At 41.4% G+C, this 21,123-nt stretch overlaps 1 protein-coding gene across 1 annotated transcript; it reads right to left on the bottom strand.

Moving 5' to 3' along the window:
- Positions 1-5,994: 5,994 nt before the first annotated feature.
- On the bottom strand, positions 5,995-8,038 carry LOC110505684 (potassium voltage-gated channel subfamily F member 1-like). Its single transcript, XM_021585070.2, has one exon. The coding sequence runs from the start codon at positions 7,747-7,749 to the stop codon at positions 6,292-6,294; it is 1,458 nt and encodes a 485-aa protein (XP_021440745.1). The 5' UTR covers positions 7,750-8,038; the 3' UTR covers positions 5,995-6,291.
- Between the last annotated feature and the right edge of the window lie 13,085 nt (positions 8,039-21,123).

The raw sequence follows: 21,123 nt of genomic DNA, 5'->3' as shown, positions 1-21,123 counted from the left end.
TGTGGGGCAAAAAAGTTTGGGGAGCGCTGCCTTAGAACACTGCGCCACGCGGGAGGCCTGTTTTAAATTATTCTAATATTGTTTGACACGGGACAATTTTTCGACAACTTCAAACATGGAACCAAAAGCAGGGAATGTAACCTTTGCTGTATTTTAGAATTGGCATATGAGTAGTTAACCTTTCAGTTAATCAAAACATCTAATCAATGTGGTTGACAGATGTAGTAATGTCTTGTCAGTGGGATGTACAGCGCCATCAGAAAGTATTCACACCTTTTTACTTTTTCCACATTTTGTTGTGTTACAAAGTGGGATTCGAATAGATTGAAGTGTCATTTTTTTGTCAAGAATCTACACAAAATACAATTTAATGTCAAAATTTGTTTAAAAAATAATTAAAAATAAACACTCATATATCTTGATTAGATAAGTAATCAATCCCCTGAGTCAATACATGTTAGGCTGCCGTTACACGATGCAACTTGCACACCATTTTAGTTGCTTGGAACAGAGTTGCTTCTTGATTGCTTTGTGAAACACCTGCAACTATTAAGCAACTCATCTGCAACCTGGTTGCATCCAGTTGAAACTTTTCAACTGTGTGAAAATAGTTGCAAGCAAGAGCCAATCAAAACAAACACTTTTGCCACATTATCTATCGGAAGGTTCGGAATTCTGACCCAGTTGTCATGTCAACACAGTTTTCAGTGCACAACCTGCAATCAGGGTTGACAGAACAGAGACTAGCACAACAGCAGATCTATACAAATGATCGTACAAGTTATGATTTAGCTGTCAATAAATTTAATTTTGAGGAGAACCCAAATCTCTCCCTGACCAGTTTCAACTGAAATTGTCCGCCCTGAACTCTGCTGGCAAGTTGCTTTGTGTAACCCAATCCTTAGAATCACCTTTGGCAGTGATTACAGATGTGGGTCTTTCTGGGTAAGCCTCTAAGAGTTTTCACACCTGGATTGTACAATATTTGCACATGATTATTTTTTTTAATTCTTCAAGCTCTGTCAAGTTGGTTGTTGATCATTGCTAGACAGAAATGTTCAAGTCACAGTCTGTTCTCTCTACTACCGCATGGTAAGCAGTTCCGGAGTCTGGGACCAAAAGGCTCCTGAACAGCTTCTACCCCAAAGCCATAAGACTGCTGAACAGTAAGTTAAACGACTTCCCAGACGTTCTGCTTTTCACCCCCTACCTACTGTACATGTACATCATCTAACCAAACTTACATTTACATTACCTCAATCAAACACGCCAATTACCTCGTACCCCTGTATACTGACTTGGTACCGGTACTCCTTCTATATAACCTGTACATAGCCTCTTTATTGTTATTTTATTGCGTTATTTTATTGTGTTACTATTTTCTTTGTATCTATTTGTTAATTTTCACCTTTTTTTAACTGCATTGCTAAGAAAGGGCTCGAAATTAAGTAATTCCATGGTCTACACTTGTTGTATTCTGCGCACGTGACAAAGAAAACTTGATTTGATTTTAATTAATACCATGCTCTAAGGGATCATCAATGTCTGCTTTATTTTTTTTACCCATCTACCAATAGGTGCCCTTTTTTGCGAAGCATTGGACAATCTTCCTGGTCTTTGTAGTTGAATCTGTGTTTGAAATTCACTGCTCAACTGAGGGACCTTACAGATAATTTTATTTGTGGGGAACAGAAATGAGGTCGTCACTCAAAAATCATATTAGGCATTATTATTGCACACAGAGGGAGTCCATGCAACTTACTATGTGGCTTGTTAAAAGCAAGCCCCTGGAATTATTTAGGCTTGCTATAAAGGGGTTGAATACTTATTATCGAAAACATAATTCCTCTTTGACATTATGAGGTATTGTGTTTAGGCCAGTGACACAACATCTCAATGTAATACTTTTTTTTTAGGATGAAACAACAAAATGTCGAAAAAGTCAAGGGGTGTGAATACTTTTTGAAGGCACTGTACAGCCATTTTGTTTACAGAAATGGGAACAGGGGTTAGCAAAGTGTGTTGTGAAAGGGAATGTGTAGAGGCAGTTATTAGTGAGCTTCAGTTAGTGTCAGACAGACACCAACAGATGCACTGAGGAGGAGGCGGCAATATATGGAGCTTGCATGACAAAAAATGAGAGAGAACAGTTATATAAACATCAATGTCATGATTTTGTGATTAGAAGTTAGGGTACTTGAGACTATAATGATCGTTATTATTGGCCTATAAAACCAAATGTATAGTTTTATTCACATATCAATTCCGTGGCGCTTAGATGTCGTTGAAAGGTAGTTGTGTTCTTGGTAAACACACTGAACAAAAACATAAATGCAACATGTAAAGTGCTGGTCCCATATCTCATGAAATAAAAGATCCCAGAAATGTTCCTTACACACAAAAAGCTTACTTCTCCCCGATTTTGTGCACAAATTTGTTTACATCCCTGTCTGTGAGCATTTCTCCTTTGCCAAGATAATCCATCCACCTGACAAGTGTGACATATCAAGAAGCTGATTAAACAGCATGATAATTACACAGGTGCACCTTGAGCTGGGGACAATAAAAGGCCACTCTAAAATGTGCAGTTTTGCCACACAACACAATGCCACAGATGTCTTAAGTTTTAAGGGACTGTTCAATTGGCATGCTGACTGCAGGAATGTCCAACAGAGCTGTTGCCAGACAATTGAATGTTCATTTCTAATGTTAATATGGCACCTCCAACGTCGTTTTAGAGAATTTGGCAGTACTTCCAACCGGCCTCACAACTGCAGACCATGTGTATGACGTCATGTGGGCAATCAACGTATACAACAGCATGTTCCAGTTTCCGCCAATATCCAGGAACTACGCACAGCCATTGTAGAGGAATGGGACAACATTACACAGGCCACAATCAACAGCCTGATCAACTTTGTGCGAAGGACATGTGTCGCGCTGCATGAGGCAAATGGGGGTCCCACCAGAAACGGACTGGTTTTCTTTTCCACTCCCCTACCTTTTTTGGGGGGAGTGGTATCTCTGACCAACATATGCATGTCTGTATTCTCAGTCATGTGAAATCCATAGATTAGGGCCTAATGAATGTATTTCAATTGACTGATTTCTTTATATGAACTGTAAATCTTTGAAATTGTTGCACGTTGCTTTTATATTTTTGTTCACTATATTCATTAGAATATATTCATTAGCCTTGCAAGCTGCTTGATCTTGCAAGCTTATATGAATGTTAGTCTGGTAATTACGAGGCTAATATTTTATGTACCTCAGATAAAAAACAAAATGCCATTCTTTCCACTGCAGGTCCAGAAGACAAGCCAATGCATAAAATTTTTAAATTGCATTGAGGATTAAAAAAATACCCATTAGGCTATCTGTATATAAAAGGTCTGTGCACCGGTATAATAATTGCAGGCATCCCCCTGTACAAACATCAAAGACATAGGAACAACACATGACGCTCAGGAGTGAGCACTGTATTTCAAAATGACTTTCCTCAGAAGAAATGACAATGGGGTGGTTAAGCTCCACATTAGTATGCCTATGTCTCCAGAGTTGGACACTCAGGTCTATTTCAATGTTTCTCATGCAAACGCTTTATTCGATGCTAATTGAATAAATACAATTACAATTCTCCCCGAAAAACTCAATTCTTGATGTTTGCTGTTGACTGACTAGAGTCACCAGACCCACATGTACATGGTAAAATCACAAGAGTGAATTCAACTCCTATGGAGTGAAATGTAACACTATTTGGGGGTTTATATGGTTCCACCTCCATTTTGTGTTAAAACTACTCTGATCATGGTGTTGATATTTTGGGATTTAAAACAACACTAAATGGAGTAAATGTCCAACTCTCAGAGAGTTGCTTAAATGTAACACCAATTGACATTTTACTATTTTCAGTGTTGTTTTGAATTAACAATCACCTCCAGCAGAGTACATTTCTCTTTCGGTTTACTTCCTTTGTGTTATAAGGGTGTTAAAAACATATATGAATATTTCTTAATGTTTCACATTATGGTGGTTTGTAATGTGAAATGAAATCTCTACTGGAATCCAACTTGCAGGACGATATCCAACAATTTTACATCCCTACAATTTGCTTACAGAATAACTGTCATAGTAGGGAAGAAAATGCAGTACATGGAGACTACCAACTACACCATATAAACTGGAACAACTATCTCACTACTGGTTTCTAGAAATCCAACCATTTACCGATTGGATTAGTTTAGAAAAATCTAAGTTTCTTATCTTTGTGTAGCATAAGATTAAAAAAAACAACAACAAAAATGTGCATGCAAAAACACAGATATTGAAACAAACAATTTAATAAATCAAGCTTCAACAGAGCAAGCTGGGAAATATGCCAATGATGCTCCTCCCACATCGTAGACAACTCCATATACAGTGCCTTGCGAAAGAATTCGGCCCCCTTGAACTTTGCGACCTTTTGCCACATTTCAGGCTTCAAACATAAAGATATAAAACTGTATTTTTTTGTGAAGAATCAACAACAAGTGGGACACAATCATGAAGTGGAACGACATTTATTGGATATTTCAATTTTTTTTAACAAATCAAAAACTGAAAAATTGTGCGTGCAAAATTATTCAGCCCCTTTACTTTCAGTGCAGCAAACTCTCTCCAGAAGTTCAGTGAGGATCTCTGAATGATCCAATATTGACCTAAATGACTAATGATGATAAATACAATCCACCTGTGTGTAATCAAGTCTCCGTATAAATGCACCTGCACTGTGATAGTCTCAGAGGTCCGTTAAAAGCGCAGAGAGCATCATGAAGAACAAGGAACACACCAGGCAGGTCCGAGATACTGTTGTGAAGAAGTTTAAAGCCGGATTTGGAAACAAAAAGATTTCCCAAGCTTTAAACATCCCAAGGAGCACTGTGCAAGCGATAATATTGAAATGGAAGGAGTATCAGACCACTGCAAATCTACCAAGACCTGGCCGTCCCTCTAAACTTTCAGCTCATACAAGGAGAAGACTGATCAGAGATGCAGCCAAGAGGCCCATGATCACTCTGTATGAACTGCAGAGATCTACAGCTGAGGTGGGAGACTCTGTCCATAGGACAACAATCAGTCGCATATTGCACAAATCTGGCCTTTATGGAAGAGTGGCAAGAAGAAAGCCATTTCTTAAAGATATCCATAAAAAGTGTTATTTAAAGTTTGCCACAAGCCACCTGGGAGACACACCAAACATGTGGAAGAAGGTGCTCTGGTCAGATGAAACCAAAATTGAACTTTTTGGCAACAATGCAAAACGTTATGTTTGGCGTAAAAGCAACACAGCTCATCACCCTGAACACACCATGCCCACTGTCAAACATGGTGGTGGCAGCATCAAGGTTTGGGCCTGCTTTTCTTCAGCAGGGACAGGGAAGATGGTTAAAATTGATGGGAAGATGGATGGAGCCAAATACAGGACCATTCTGGAAGAAAACCTGATGGAGTCTGCAAAAGACCTGAGACTGGGATGGAGATTTGTCTTCCAACAAGACAATGATCCAAAACATACAGCAAAATCTACAATGGAATGGTTCAAAAATAAACATATCCAGGTGTTAGAAAGGCCAAGTCAAAGTCCAGACCTGAATCCAATCGAGAATCTGTGGAAAGAACTGAAAACTGCTGTTCACAAATGCTCTCCATCCAACCTCACTGAGCTTGAGCTGTTTTGCAAGGAGGAATGGGAAAAAAATTCAGTCTCTCGATGTGCAAAACTGATAGAGACATACCCCAAGCGACTTACAGCTATAATCGCAGCAAAAGGTGGCGCTACAAAGTATTAACTTAAGGGGGCTGAATAATTTTGCACGCCCAATTTTTCAGTTTTTGATTTGTTAAAAAAGTTTGAAATATCCAATAAATGTTGTTCTACTTCATGATTGTGTCACACTTGTTGTTTATTCTTCACAAAAAAATACAGTTTTATATCTTTATGTTTGAAGCCTGAAATGTGGCAAAAGGTCGCAAAGTTCAAGGGGGCCGAATACTTTCGCAAGGCACTGTATTTAATTCCTTGTCTCTGGTTGCTCCTAAAGTACTCTGTCCCAATCAACTCCAGTTATCAACACTAACTCCACAGATAATATCACTCTCTTGAGGGTTAAAATAACTCCCAGTAGAGTCAATTTAACCCAAAAGTTTTTAACACTGTGATTTCAACTATCCTTGATTTACTGTGTAGAAGCTAGCCAATTTCTCGTGGAATTGAAACGCGTCACTATACAATAGGCCTATGTCTATGTCAAGTTAAAACGATTCTGTTTCGGAGCAATACTTTTTCGACTTCAAAGTCCTGGTTGATTCCTCAATAAGTGGTATAGAATTATCACTACGTGAGGGGCGCATAGAGCTCTCCAATGCGCCCAATGCGCCAGACTTGCGCGTGGCCTTCACCATTGAGTCCTCGCTAGACTGCAACTCCATGAGCTCCAGCTCGTGCTTGGCCGCAGTCTCGAGCAATCTCTGTTTATTGTAAAAAATAACGAAGTTGTTGATAATGGGGTGAATGGGCAACGCGATGGCTATCACCCCACACAGGAAGCTGATGGCTGCGTTGCACTTTCCGAGCGTGGTTTTGGGGTAAATGTCTCCATAGCCTACGGTCGTCATGGTGATAATAGCCCACCAGAAGGACTGTGGGATGCTACTGAAGAGGGTCTCCGGGTGGCTTTGCTCCAGGGTGTAGCCCAGTGCTGAAAACACGAATATCCCTATGCCCATGTACATAAGGAGCAACCCCAGCTCTTTGAAACTCCTCTTCAGCGCATAGGTGAGAGTCTGTAGCCCGGAGGAGTGACGCGCCAGTTTGAAGATCCGGGCAATACGCATGATGCGAAGCGCCTGGACCGCTTGCTGGACCTTGGCCAGATCCATCATGGTCGTACCCAGGTAAGTTAGGGTCAGCACCACGTAAAAGGGCATGATAGCCATGAAGTCTATTATGTTCATAAAGGATAGGAAAAAGTGCAGTTTGTTTGGGGAGGACATAAAACGCAGCAGATATTCTACGGTGAACCAGCCTATGCAGGCTGTCTCGATGGCCTCCAGCGTTGGGTGTTCCACAAGGTCTCCCTCGTCGTCCTCCATTTGGACTTCTGGAATGGTACCCACGCACATCACCAAGGATGACACAAGGACAAAGAGGAAAGATGCAATGGCGATAATGCGCGCAGGCAATGAGGACTCTGGTTTCTCCATGAGTTTCCAAAGGAACTTTTGGTACCGCGCTGAGCGGTTGACAGAAGGGACCACATCTAGATCATCCAAGATAAGCTTCACTTTGTTGGCAATCTCAGCCAGCTCTTCCTCTTTTTCAGTCAAGTCACTTTTACAGCACTCGTCCAAATAGCTTTGGTCAATTTTCCAGAATTCCATCTCTTTAATAAAACAAATGGGACAGATTCCTCGTTTGATGTGAATCTCACCGAAGTAATACACGTCAATGATACATCTGAAAGCGTCAGGATCCCGGTCAAAATAAAACTCCCTTTTACCGGGGTCGTAGTCATCACAAAGTGAGTAGATAATGTCATAATTCAGAGTTGAGCAGTTGATAAGTTCTGCAAGTCGACTCTCCGGGTAGCGGTTAAGCACATCCCCGTATAAAACGAGCTTCACCCCGCCAATGTTCACGGCTATCTCGGCTTCATCCCTCGTGTCCAAACTGTTGCAGTTCCTATATCGGGGTTTGGGTATAGTCCACATCTTTCCTGCTGTCGTAGGCTATTTTTGGCGTCGAAAATGTCGAAATGCAATCAACAGACTTGTGTTTCATGTACATGAACAGTTTAAAGTGCAGGTAGCCTATAAAGTATACTAATTTTAAAAAGGAGGAAAGCCATTGCGCAAAACCTCGCTCCGTGCTCTCCCGTTACCAAAGCAGCAATTAAGTAATCTCTCTCTCTGTCTCTCCTTTCTCCTCTCTCTCTCTCTCGCGCTTTTTCTCTCTCACACACACACTCACACTGACACACTGCTGCTGCGCCTCTGAGCTCTGTGGGCGGATATCCTCTGTGGGTGGATATTACTCTGCTTGAAGTTTTGAATTTACCAAACCGGTATGGGCAATTAACACAATTATTCCGTATGGTTGAAGTGAGGTGATATGATGTGAGTACAGTGGCGACCCGTCATTAAGGGCAGTTGGGGCTACCTGTTTTGCATGCTATTTTGACAATAATACGTGTCACACGTACCTGTTTTGCATGCTATTTTGACAATAATACGTGTCACATATCAGTTTGCAAACAATGTAAAAAAAAAAAACATTATAATTTAGTTAATAAAGCCACATACATACATGGTCTCTTTGTTTTCTGGAGATTAGAAGTGGAAACGTTACAATCGTAACACTTGAAGTGTAAACATATAACAGGTGATTATTACATTGTAACATTCCACTTAGCCTCAAAACAAGGAGCAGGTTTCAGTTAGCGCGGAAATCTACTCTGCCGCACGAGCATGCTTTTGCTTTCCAGTCGATAGCGCGCTGGACTTTGGGCTAGAAGGTTGAGGGTTCGAGACCTGCTCCTTACCTGTTTCATTACATTGGTGTCAGAAGTGATCGGACCTTGCATCCACGACAGTGCGTGTGCTTGACCGGTGAGCGCGTACCTATAAGACTTTGAGTTGCAAGCTAGCGCGAGGACGCGCTCTTTGAAAGGAGGGAGTAGTGTAACGACCCTGGGTTTATAAGCGTGGATATCTACTCTGCCGCACGAGCATGCTTTTGCGGCACAGTCGGGCTAGAAGGTCGAGGGTTCGAGACCTGCTCCTTGCCAGTTTCATTACAATACTTTGGTTTCGGGGCTCTCAACGAATCATCTGAGGGTGATTCTTCGACCAGCCTTCATTATTGTAGAGCACTCAATCGATTCACTTTATATGTGTGTGTTGTATTGATCTGCACCCTTATTAATAAGTGAATAAAAATGTAGTTTAAGTATAACTCTGACTTGTGTGATAAGTTTGTCTCTCTGCATTTGATGGTAAAGAAATTAACCACCACATCTCAATTGTCAGTAGAAACCACGTTTGTTTAACCAAGTCACGTCCTTACCTTAGTTCCTTTTTTATGTCTCTATTTTAGTTTGGTCGGGGCGTGAGTTGGGGTGGGCATTCTATGTTTTGATTCTGTGTGTTATATTTCTAGGTGTTTGGCCTGGTATGGTTCCCAATCAGAGGCAGCTGTCAATCATTGTCTCTGATTGAGAACCATACTTAGGCAGCCTGTTTTCCCACTATGGTTTGTGGGTAGTTGTTTTCTGTTTTGTGTATTGCACCTTGCAGAACTGTTCGTTTGTTGTTTTTGTGTCACGTTCTGACCTTTATTTCCTTTGTTTTGTATTTATTTAGTATGGTCAGGGCGTGAGTTGGGGTGGGCAGTCTATGTTTGTTTTTCTATGATTTGGGGATTTGTATGTTTCGGCCTAGTATGGTTCTCAATCCGAGGCAGGTGTCATTAGTTGTCTCTGATTGAGAATCATACTTAGGTAGCCTGGGTTGCACTGTTTGTTTGTGGGTGATTGTCTATGTTAGTTGCTTGTGTCAGCACAGGTCTCATTTATAGCTTCACGGTCGTTATTGGTTTATTGTTTTTGTATTCAGTGTTCAGTACTTTCTTAATTAAATATTCATCATGAACACATACCATTTCGCATTTTGGTCCTCCGATCCTTCTCGCTTCTCCTCTTCATCTGAAGAAGAGGAAGACCATGACATTTTGTTCAAGTGTTCGTATTTATTAAACGCATGATGAATACTTACCACGCTGCACCTTGGTCCTCTTCTCCTTCTCTCGACGACATTCGTTACACATACCAGCTATGTTTTTTTTAAAAGACAGAAAATGAGGCTGAATGAACTGTTTCGCTGCAAGAGGCTCCGCTGATAGCCAGGTGTAGCAGTGGTAATGTGTTGGGACTGCTGTTGGGACAGCTTTATGTAGTCCCTAACAGTTTGTGGGCACCGTTTGTCACCGTTATGGTGCAATTCATGTATTGTTCAGTGTTGTGTAGTGGCTTTGCTGGCATGCATATTATTATTAGTATTTTTTGCCCCACCAAGATTTACATGCTAGAATCGTCGCTGTGTGAGTGGGAATTGATGCAGAACTTGTTGGTGAGCGCATGGCACACTACAATACATATGTCTTGACAACACATAGGAAAATAAAAAAACGTAGTCAGGGAAATGAATACGAAGTTATTGTCAGAGGTAATGTCAAAGCATAACCACTAAATTACATCAATATCTGCTGTTTCCCTTTTGATAACGGGACAGCTTCGCAATTACACACGTCTCCAGAAAACTGAGTTAGGACGCTCTCTGCTAACAGATACAATTGCACAATTTGAGACGCTCTGACATACTGTAAGATTCCAGTCCAGTGGGTCAGATTAAATGTACGGTGATATCTCGTGCTCAGGTGCTAAACCGATCTCATCTTTCCACAACTGACAAAGGGCATTTTCCTATATACCAACATAAAGTGTCTTAATAGGGCATCGGGCCACCGCGAGCCACAACAGATTCAACGCTCCTTGGCATAGATTCTACAAGTGTCTGAAACTCTATTGGAGGGATGTGACACAATTCTTCCACAAATTGTGTTTGGTTGATGGTGTGTTGGTGATGGCGCTGCTCCAGAATCTCCCATAAGTGTTACATTGAGTCGAGATCTGGTGACTGAGATGGCCATGGCATCATGCTCATCAAACCATTCAGTTACCATTTGTTCCCTGTGGATGGGGGCATTGTCATCCTATGGTAGCCAAAATAATGGCAAAAAATGGCCTGCCCAGAATTTTTATTCATAACCCTAAGCATGATGGGATTTTAGCTGCTTAATCAACTGGAACCATAGCTGTGTGGAGGCACCTGCTTTCAATATAGTTTGTGTCCCTCATTTAGGCCTACTCGTGTTTCCATTATTTTGTCAGTTACCTGTACATGTTCAGCATGAACAATTATAGATAACACAAGGACATCTGTCACGGCTGTTGAATAAGGAGGACTAAGGTGCAGGGTGGTGAGCGTACATATTCCTTTATTTAGAAAAAAAGACGCTGAACAAAACAATAAACACTACAAAACAAACCGTGAAGCTAAAGGCTATGTGCCCTAACCAAAGTATACTTCCCACATAGAAAGGAGGGAAAAAGGGCTACCTAAGTATGGTTCCCAATCAGAGACAACGATAGACAGCTGTCCCTGATTGAGAACCATACCCGGCCAAAACATAGAAACACCAAATCATAGAAAACGAAACATAGAATGCCAACCCCAAATCACACCCTGACCAAACCAAACCAAATAGAGACATTAAAAGGCTCTCTACGGTCAGGGCGTGACAACATCACATTTACCATACAAAAACTTCTATTGCAGTCACAAAGTGTAAAAACATGTGGGGCAGCAGGGTAGCCTAGTGGTTAGAGCGTTGGACTAGTAACCGGAAGGTTGTGAGTTCAAACCCCAGAGCTGACAAGGTTTTGCCCCTGAACAGGCAGTCACTGAAAATAAAAATGTGTTCTTAACTGACTTGCCTGGTTAAATAAAGGTAAAAAAATGTGACGTTTTTGTGAGGCAAAAAGATCAGTATTACGACATCACAGATCCACAGTCAGCAATACCTCAGAATCACATCCCAAATCCCATGAGGATTTAGCTTCATATCAATCCTCTCAGATTGAGTCCAGAACTGGGTGGATTTCGGATTGGGCGCAAGAAATAGAACTGTTGCTGTTGACTTGGAAGTTTAGTCCACACTTTGAGGGTGAATTCTGTAGGCACAACATGGATGTATTTTCTGTTGCATATCATTGGTCCCGACCTGCAATAGATTTTGTATACATTCATATGGTCACATAATACCATGTAGGCCAAGTGGGGCCAAATCAAGGATCAGCAGTACATATATTTTCTTTGGTCTGTAGATCATATCTAGAAATGGATTCTCAACATCTGAAAAAGGTTGCTTGCTTGTAGTCATTGAAGATCATCAAATCTGAAAAAGTGTATCTGAAATTTGAATTCCTGGTTATCTTGATATTAATAATATCTAAATCTTTAAAAAAAATCTTTGCTAAGATCAACCACTTATTTAAAGGGTTTTGGTATTTTTACAGGGTTTATTCTCGTCCATGGGGAGTTCAGGATGCATTGACAACCCAATCCCAATCCCAAACCAATCCCTCCTTCCTAACCCTAGATCCTTTTTGACTTCCCTTCATCCAACTGAAAGGACTAGATATGTATTAACAATATGATAATCTCTCAATCTTAACCCTCTGGTGGCAAGGTTGAGGCCCACCATATTGTTAATACTTATTTAGGCTTTTGAAGTTAACAGGGAACTAGGTTAATTTGGGATTGGGGCCCACTCCTCATTGGCTACTTACTAGCTAGGATCCAGAGGCGTGACACTGATCTGGACACAGATGTAGGAGTAGTAGCCCTGCGGAAACACAGCGCTCAATCCTGTCATTTCAAGGGCCACCTGGCAGACAGAGGGAGACAGAGAGCATAATATCTCAACAGTGTTCCGCAGTGATAGCAGGGACAATCTACTAACACTTAACAAAAATATAAACGCAACATGTAAAATGTTGGTCTCATGTTTCATGAGCTGAAATAAAAAATCCCAGAAATGTTCCATACGCACCAACAAAAAAAAATGTGCACAAATTTGTTTACATCCCTGTTTGTTTACATCCCATCTCCTTTGACAAGATAATCCATCCACCTGACAGGTTTGGAATATCAAGAGCTGATTAAAGAGCATGATCATTAATTATACCTTGTGCTGGGGACAATAAAAGGCCACTCCAAAATGTGCAGTTTTGTCACACAACACAATGCCAAGTTTTGAGGGAGTGTGCAATTGGCATGCTGACATCAGGAATGTCCACCAGAGCTGTTGCCAGAGATTTTAATGTTAATTTATCTACCAAAAGCCGCCTTCAACGTTGTTTTAGAGAATTTGGCAGTACTGTACATCCATCCGGCCTCACAACCTGCAGACCGCATGTAATCACGCCAGCCCAGGACCTCCACATCTGGCTTCTTCACCTGCGGGATCATCTGAGACCAGCCACCCAGACAGCTGATGAAACTGTGGGTTTGCACAACTGAATCATTTCTGCACAAACTGTCAAAAACCGTATCATGGAAGCTCATCTGCATGCTCGTCAACCTCACCTGGGTTTTGACCTGACTGCAGTTTGGTGTCGTAAATAAACTTCAGTGGGCAAATGCTCCTCTTCGAATGCCACTGGCACGCTGAAGAAATGTGCTCTTCACAGATGAATCCCGGTTCCAACTGTACCGGGCAGATGGCAGACAGCGTGCATGGCGTTGTGTGGGCGAGCGGTTTATTGATGTCAATGCTGTAAACAGAGTGCCCCAAGATGTTGGTGGGGTTATTTTATGGGCAGGCTTAAGCTACAGACAACGAACACAATTGCATTTTATCGATGGCAATTTCAATGCACAGAGATACCGTGATGAGATGCTGAGGTCCATTGTAAGGCCCATTTCTTTTAAGGTATCTGTGACCAACAGATGCATATCCGTATTTCCAGTCATGTGAAATCCATAGATTAGGGCCGAATGAATTTAATTAAATTGACTGATTTCTTCATAAGAACTGTAACTCTTTGAAATTGTTGCATGTTGCGTTTATATTTTTGTTCAGTATACATGTGCATGAGAGTAAAGACTAAATTAAGAATCCAAAACACATCCATCAAACCAACTAAACTCTGCATCACCATTACAATCCTGCAAACAATGAAGACAAAATCCCCAAAACAAGCCAAGATACCCAGCAAGGCCTTGAAGTAGGCTTTTGAGGGTGACTGGGAGACTTTATGATTAAATAAAATAAAATGTTATTTGTCACACGCGTCGAAAACAATAGGTGTAGACCTTACAGTGAAATGCTTACATACAGGCCCTTAACCAACAATGCAACAAAAGTATTATATAAATATAACAAGTAATTCAAGAGTGGTAGTAAAATAATAACGGGGCTATATACAGGGGATACCAGTACAGAGTCAATGTGCGGGGGCACCAGTGTCAAGTTAATTGAGGTAATATGTACATGTAGGTAGAGTTATTAAAGTGACCATGCATATAGTCTGGGTAGCCAGGGAGGCAATGCAAATTGTATGGATAGCCATTTGATTAGATGTTCAGGAGTCTTATGGCTTGGGGGTAGAAGCTGTTTAGAAGCCTTTTGGACCAAGACTTGGCACTCCGGCACCATTTGCCGTGCAGTAGCAGAGAGAACAGTCTATGACTAGGGTGGCTGACAATTTTGACAATTTTTTGTCAAAGACAAAAAGATCTCCCCTCTGATGAGGGTAGATGTGGTGGGGAGATGAGGGGAGAACAGTGAGCATACTATTGCTAGTCTCTTAGCTGTAGAATGTCAGCTGTCAGAACTTTCTTAAGTCAGAAACCCTTGACTTTTTCCACATTTTGTTACGTTACAGCCTTATTCTAAAATTGATTAAATTGTTTTTTCCCTCATCAATCTACACACAATACTACACAATAGAGCAAAAACAGGTTAAGAAATTTCTGCAAATAAAATAAAAAAATCTAATTATGAAATATCACATTTATATAAGTGTTCAGACGCTTTGCTCAGTACTCTGTTGAAGCACCTTTACAAGCAATTACAGACTCGAGTCTTCTTTGTTATAATGCTACAAGCTTGGCACACCTGTATTTGGGGAGTTTCTCCTATTCTTCTCTGCAGATAATGTCAATCTCTGTCAGGTTGGTTGGGGAGTGTCGCTGCACAGCTATTTTCAGGTCTCTCCAGAGATGTTCGATCGGGTTCAAGTCCGGGCTCTGGCTGGGCCACTCAATGACATTGAGAGATTTGTCCCGAAGCCACTCATGCATTGTCTTGGCTGTGAGCTTAGGGTCATTGTCCTGTTGGAAGGTGAAAATGTATCAATTGACCAATTCGACACATTTGGGCAAACTCCTGACAGACTTGATACAACATATTGTGTAGTAATGTAATTCTTCACTGGATTAGTCGGAAACGTTGCACACACCATTGCTGCCATCGGGTGGCCAAAATCAAATTCAAGCCAATGGAAAAGCAGGAAACAAAATGTCAGCATCCTCCTAGCATAAATTAATCATGAAATAAGAACTTAAAGAGGTATTGAGTTAGTAGAGTAAATTACTACTAGCCTATAACATAGTGAGGAAACACACAAGCACAAAATACGCCAACATGGCACTAAAAATGGCTTTTACCTCTCAGTTTGAGTGAGTGTCCAGTCTAGAGAGGTCATCTGACACACCCAGGAGGACGTCTAATGTACCAACCTGGGAGATTAGAAGTGGAAACGTTACAATTGTAACACTTGAAGTGTAAACATATAACAGGTGATTACATTGTACCATTCCACTTAGCCTCAAAACAAGGAGCAGGTTTCAGTTAGCTTTTTCCCACAATTGAAACGTAGGACAAGCTAGTAGACCTTATCGATCAAGTTGAGTGAAATGGGTCTCATGGAAAACCTTCTGAAAGACTCTAAACCACCACTTGAAGAGTGAAATCTGAGCCCACCACTTCACCAGAGAAGGCAACCGAACACCTTTGTCCTGTAAATATATAATACTCTTGAGTCTGACCACTGCTGACCTGAACACCATCAGCCATCGCAGATGTATTGCGTGGAATATTGACTGTGAGGTGGAAATACTTGTCCAACTGTGGTCTCGTTAAACTTTAATTTCTAGTGGATCGCAGTGTTGTCATTCATTACCATAGAGCTGCTGTGTTGTCAGATGTGAGTTGCTACTGTACATAGAAAATGCTAATGTTATGTCATGCTTGGGAGGTCAATGAAGGAGGTACACTCCAAGCCAAGTGACTTTGTTTGTCTATTTGAGCCTCTTGGTAGCTATGAGACACAAATCCTAACCTTCAATTCTGGGATGGAGAACTTGAAGCTGGTGGCAAGTTTGGTTTTGGCTACAGAGTACTTGAGTTTCTCCAGAGACTGTGAGCTGGTCCTGTCCAGAGGAAAAGATATCAACCAGAAGTCTGTCATGACTTGTGCGCCCTGGTGCCACCTTTCTCTGCCTTCCATGTGGCGTCCCCTAATCTCCAAAAACATAGAAAATTAAATAGTCATTTATTATGTGGACCCCATTCCATATAAAATAGGCTATATAGGACAATGCAGCTTTATAACACAGCATAGAATACTACAATTTATTAAGTAATTTAGATCATGTGGCTACTGGACATGGTTTTGTCATCATGGCCATTAATAAAATAATGAGGAACCATACACCTTAATCTAACAGGCTAGCTCAAGTGGAAAAATCTGATTTCTTCCCTATATTGTTATCATTGGGTCCATTGCCGTAATGAAGAGCACTTTAATAGTTTGACAAAAACGAATAATTGACATGTCAATAAGTGGTCTACATCAGAAAATCAACACATTTGACATCTAAGGCTACTACTGCCCATCCCCTATTCCGAGCTACTGTACGCTCACAGTGATCAGACATTGGTGGCTTGGGAAGAGAGAATTTCACAGCTTCCAGCGCCGAACCTCTGGGCGAAGACAGGACAGCCTTCTGCTAAAATGAGCATTGTTACATCATTGAGAACGAACAGGTAAATGCGCAAACATTTACATACAGCCAGTGACTCATTGCTTATTCAGAGGCATCCTCTCAAGTTTCCCATATCTATGCACTGACTTATTTTAACAAACTGGTCTCAGAGCATTTCATATTATTCTGTATGCAGTGGCGTGTATTTATGGCTGACAAGGGAATCCAGACTTTCCCCCAAAAATGACCAACAAAAATACATGGGAAGCCAGTTTGGATTTGGTTTCAGACTAACCACATCACAAGCGAAACGTCATTATTGACAGAAAAAAACTTGAATTGTTGCATCTCGTTGTGTTGTTATCCTCCACTGGCTAGCTAGATAGATAAAATTATCCCTTTCCTAAATTAGCCATCGATGGAGATAGGGATTTGGACTTACCTAGCTTGAACATGCTTTAGGTTGTGTAACTGTTTGTTACGTGCAATATGTTTTGTGGACTTCACCAGACAGATGTTGATCTCCCGGTTTTATAATGAAACAAATGTGTGGTTGAATTTATTCTGCCACTCTGTCTTTTTATTGTCTCGGCCTTAGGCCTATATACAGTATGTTACAAATGAAAATTAATATTATATGTTACAAATATGCAAAAGGAGGCTAGGTGGCTAGTTAGCTAGCTGGCTAGCATTAGCTGTGCTAGAACATAGGGTTAGGGGTTAAGGCGGCTACACGGTTTATGTGCGTAGATCTACGTGTGTGCATGTTCGTAGGTGGACTTGGTTTTGGGGGGTAGCTGACTCTTTTCGTTGCGTTACATCATGATCGAAGTGGGATCGTAGTCAGGAGCAACTTCGGCTCCCAACTCATTGCAGGCCAGCTACTGCTACCAAGGCCAGAGTGCTTGTCGGTGGACCCAACAATTCCCGCTGATGGTAAACCTGATGCGACCATATCCATGTAAGATATACTAAATACATTTGATTACACATATGATGTGAAAATTATACCAATATAGACGCTGTAATTATATGCTTCACATAAAAGGGATCTGACATCCCAGTAAGAGAATAAGGGCCTACTGTATGTCCAAAACATAGGCTACACCAGCGTTTCCCAAACTTGGTCCTCAGGACCCTAAGGGGTACACGTTTTGGTTGTTGCCCTAAAACTTCACAGCTGATTCAAATGATCAAAGCTTGGTGATTAGTTGTTTATTTGAATCAGCTTTGTAGTGCTAGGGGAAAAACAACATGTGCACCCATTGGTGTCCGAGTTTGGGAAACCCGGGGCTACAGTTGTTTGCCTTCATGTTCCTGTTTTTTTACCTTTATTTAACTAGGCAAGTCAGTTAAGAACAAATTCTTATTTTACAATGACGGCCTACCCCGGCCAAACCCTCCCCTAACCTGGACGTCGCTGGGTCAATTGTGCACCGCCCATGGGACTCCCGATCACGGCCGCTTGTGATACAGCCCGGGATCAAACCAGGGTCTGTAGTGACGCCTCTAGCACTGAGATGCAGCGCCTTAGACCGCTGTGCAATTCAGGAGCCTGGAAACGCTTATTTTATTCAAAGGTTCTTCTGGCTTTGATGACTCCAACAAGATCTACAACTGCCACCACTCAATAGTCAGAAGAATTTCAGAGTACTGCTTTGGGATCCTTTCTGCAAGATGGAGGATCCTGGGATGAGCCCTTGAGGTTGCCCCAGAGAAAGCTGAGACCATTGTGAAGGCCTATGTGGCTCTCCACAATTACTTTTGCACTACAGACACTGACAACACAGTCATCAACACAATACATCCACCTCACGTTTTTTGAAAGCTTCACACCCAATGGGGACCTGCGTACTGGAGAGTGGAGACAGCTGGTACAGGGGGACATCAGCTTCCTGGACCCAAGAAACAGCTCAACAAACAGGGCAACCAGAGTTGCTATAGACAAGCGCAGCAACCTCAAGGACTACTTCCTCACACCAGTTGGTCAAGTGTCTTTCTAGGATGCTGTTATCACACGTGAGACCCTAGAGTAAATGTTTGGAAATTTGGCTTGGAAAATGTGCGCATGTACAGTTGAAGTCTGAAGTATACATACACTTACAGTTGAAGTCGGAAGTTTACATACACTTAGGTTGGAGTCATTAAAACTTGTTTTTCAACCACTCCACAAATTTATTGTTAACAAACTATAGTTTTGGCAAGTCGGTTGGGACATCTACTTTGTGCATGACACAAGTAATTATTATTTTTTTGTTTACAGACAGATTATTTCACTTATAATTCACTGTATTACAATTCCAGTGGGTCAGAAGTTTACATACGCTAAGTTGACTGTGCCTTTAAACAGCTTGGAAAATTCCATAAAATGATGTCATGGTTTTAGAAGCTTCTGATAGGCTAATTGACATAATTTGAGTCAGTTGGAGGTGTACCTGTGGATGTATTTCAAGGCCTACCTTCAAACTAAGTGCCTCTTTGCTTGACATCATGGGAAAATCAAAAAAAATGTTTGACCTCCACAAGTCTGGTTCATCCTTGGGAGCAATTTCCGAACACGTGAAGGTACCACGTTCATCTGTACAAACAATAATATGCAAGTATAAACACCATGGGACCATGCAGCCGTCATACCCCTCAGGAAGGAGACACGTCTCTTATGTGTACTTTGGTGCAAAAAGTGCAACTCAATCACAGAACAACAGCAGAGGACTTTGTGAAGATGGAGGAAAAAGGTACAAAAGTTAAATGAGTCCTATATCGACATAACCTGAAAGGCTGCTCAGCAAGGAAGAAGCCACTGCTCCAAAACCACCATTAAAAAGCCAGACTACGGATTTCAACTGCACATGGGGACAAAGATCTTACTTTTTGGAAAAATGTCCTCTGGTCTGATGAAACAAAAATAGAACTGTTTGGCCATAATGACCATCGTTATGTTTGGAGGAAAAAGGGGGAGCCTTGCAAGCCGAAGTAAGAACACCATCCCAACCGTGAAGCACGAGAGTGGCAACATCATGTTTTGGGAGTGCTTTGCTGCAGGAGGGACTGGTGCACTTCACAAAATAGATGGCATAATGAGGTAGAAAAATTATGTGGATATATTGAAACAACATCTCAAGACATCAGTCAGGAAATTAAAGCTTGGCTGCAAATGGGTCTTCCAAATGGACAATGACCCCAACCATGCTTTCAAAGTTGTGGTAAAATGTCTAAAGGACAACAAACTCAAGATATTGGAGTGTCCATCACAAAGCCCTGACCTCAATCCTATAGAAAATTTGTGAGCAGAACTGAAAAAGTGTGTGCGAGCAAGGAGGCCTACAAACCTGACTCAGTTACACCAGCTCTGTTCAGGAGGAATGGGCCAAAATTCACCCAATTTATTGTGGGGAGCTTGTGGAGGGCTACCCAAAATGTTTGACCCAAGTTAAACAATTTAAAAGCAATGCTACCAAATACTAATTGGGTGTATGTAAACTTCTGACCCACTGGGAATGTGATGAAGGAAATAAAAGCTGAAATAAATCATTCTTTCTACAATTATTCTGACATTTCACATTCTTAAAATAAAGTGGTGATCCTAACTGACCTAAAACAGGGATTTGTTTTACTAGGATTAAATGTCAGGTATTGTGAAAAACTGAGTTTAAATGTGTTTGGCTAAGGTGTATGTAAACTTCCGACTTCAATTGTATGTTATCTTCCTCTGGTTGATGACTGTTTATATATCATGTTGTGAGCTACACACTTAGATAAAGTGACTGTCATCATGGTAGTCTTTATTGTGATTTGTAAATTGTGAAGAAAGAAAACAGCAAAATCTTGCTGTTTTAGTTTGTAATATTCTTTGGAGGCTAGACCCTCATGGTATTACCTAACCTTGTGTTGTGTAGTGGACTTTCAATGAGGACTTTCCTGCTATGGTACATCGGTGAGAATGGCTGTCCAGCTGTAGACAACCCTTAACACATTCACCTAATCAACATACTGTACTGTAACACAAGGTTGTACATGGTCATGATCGTGGAGATGATTGTGGACTACAGGAAAAGGAGGGCCGAACACGCCCCCATTCACATCGACAGGACTGTAGTGGAGCGGGTCGAGATCACATCACCAACAAACTATCATGGTCCAAACACACCAAGAAAGTCGTGAAGAAGGCACGACAACGCCTTTTCCCCCTCAGGAGACTGAAAAGATTTGGCATTAGTCCCCAGATCCTCAATAAGTTCTACAGATGCACCATCGAGAGCATCCTGACTGGTTGCCTCACCGCCTGGTATGGCAACTGCTTGGCATCTGACCGTAAGAAACTACAGAGGGTAGAGCGTACAGCCCAGTACATCACTGGGGCCAAGCTTCCTGCCATCCAGGACCTATATACTAGGCGGTGTCACAGGAAGGACCCAAAAATTGCCTATGACTCCAGTCACCCAAGTCATAGGCTGTTCTCACTGCTACCGCACA

Source organism: Oncorhynchus mykiss, chromosome 25, assembly GCF_013265735.2.
Source record: "Oncorhynchus mykiss isolate Arlee chromosome 25, USDA_OmykA_1.1, whole genome shotgun sequence".
NCBI lineage: Eukaryota > Metazoa > Chordata > Actinopteri > Salmoniformes > Salmonidae > Oncorhynchus > Oncorhynchus mykiss.
This window is presented reverse-complemented; position numbering and strand designations above follow the sequence as displayed.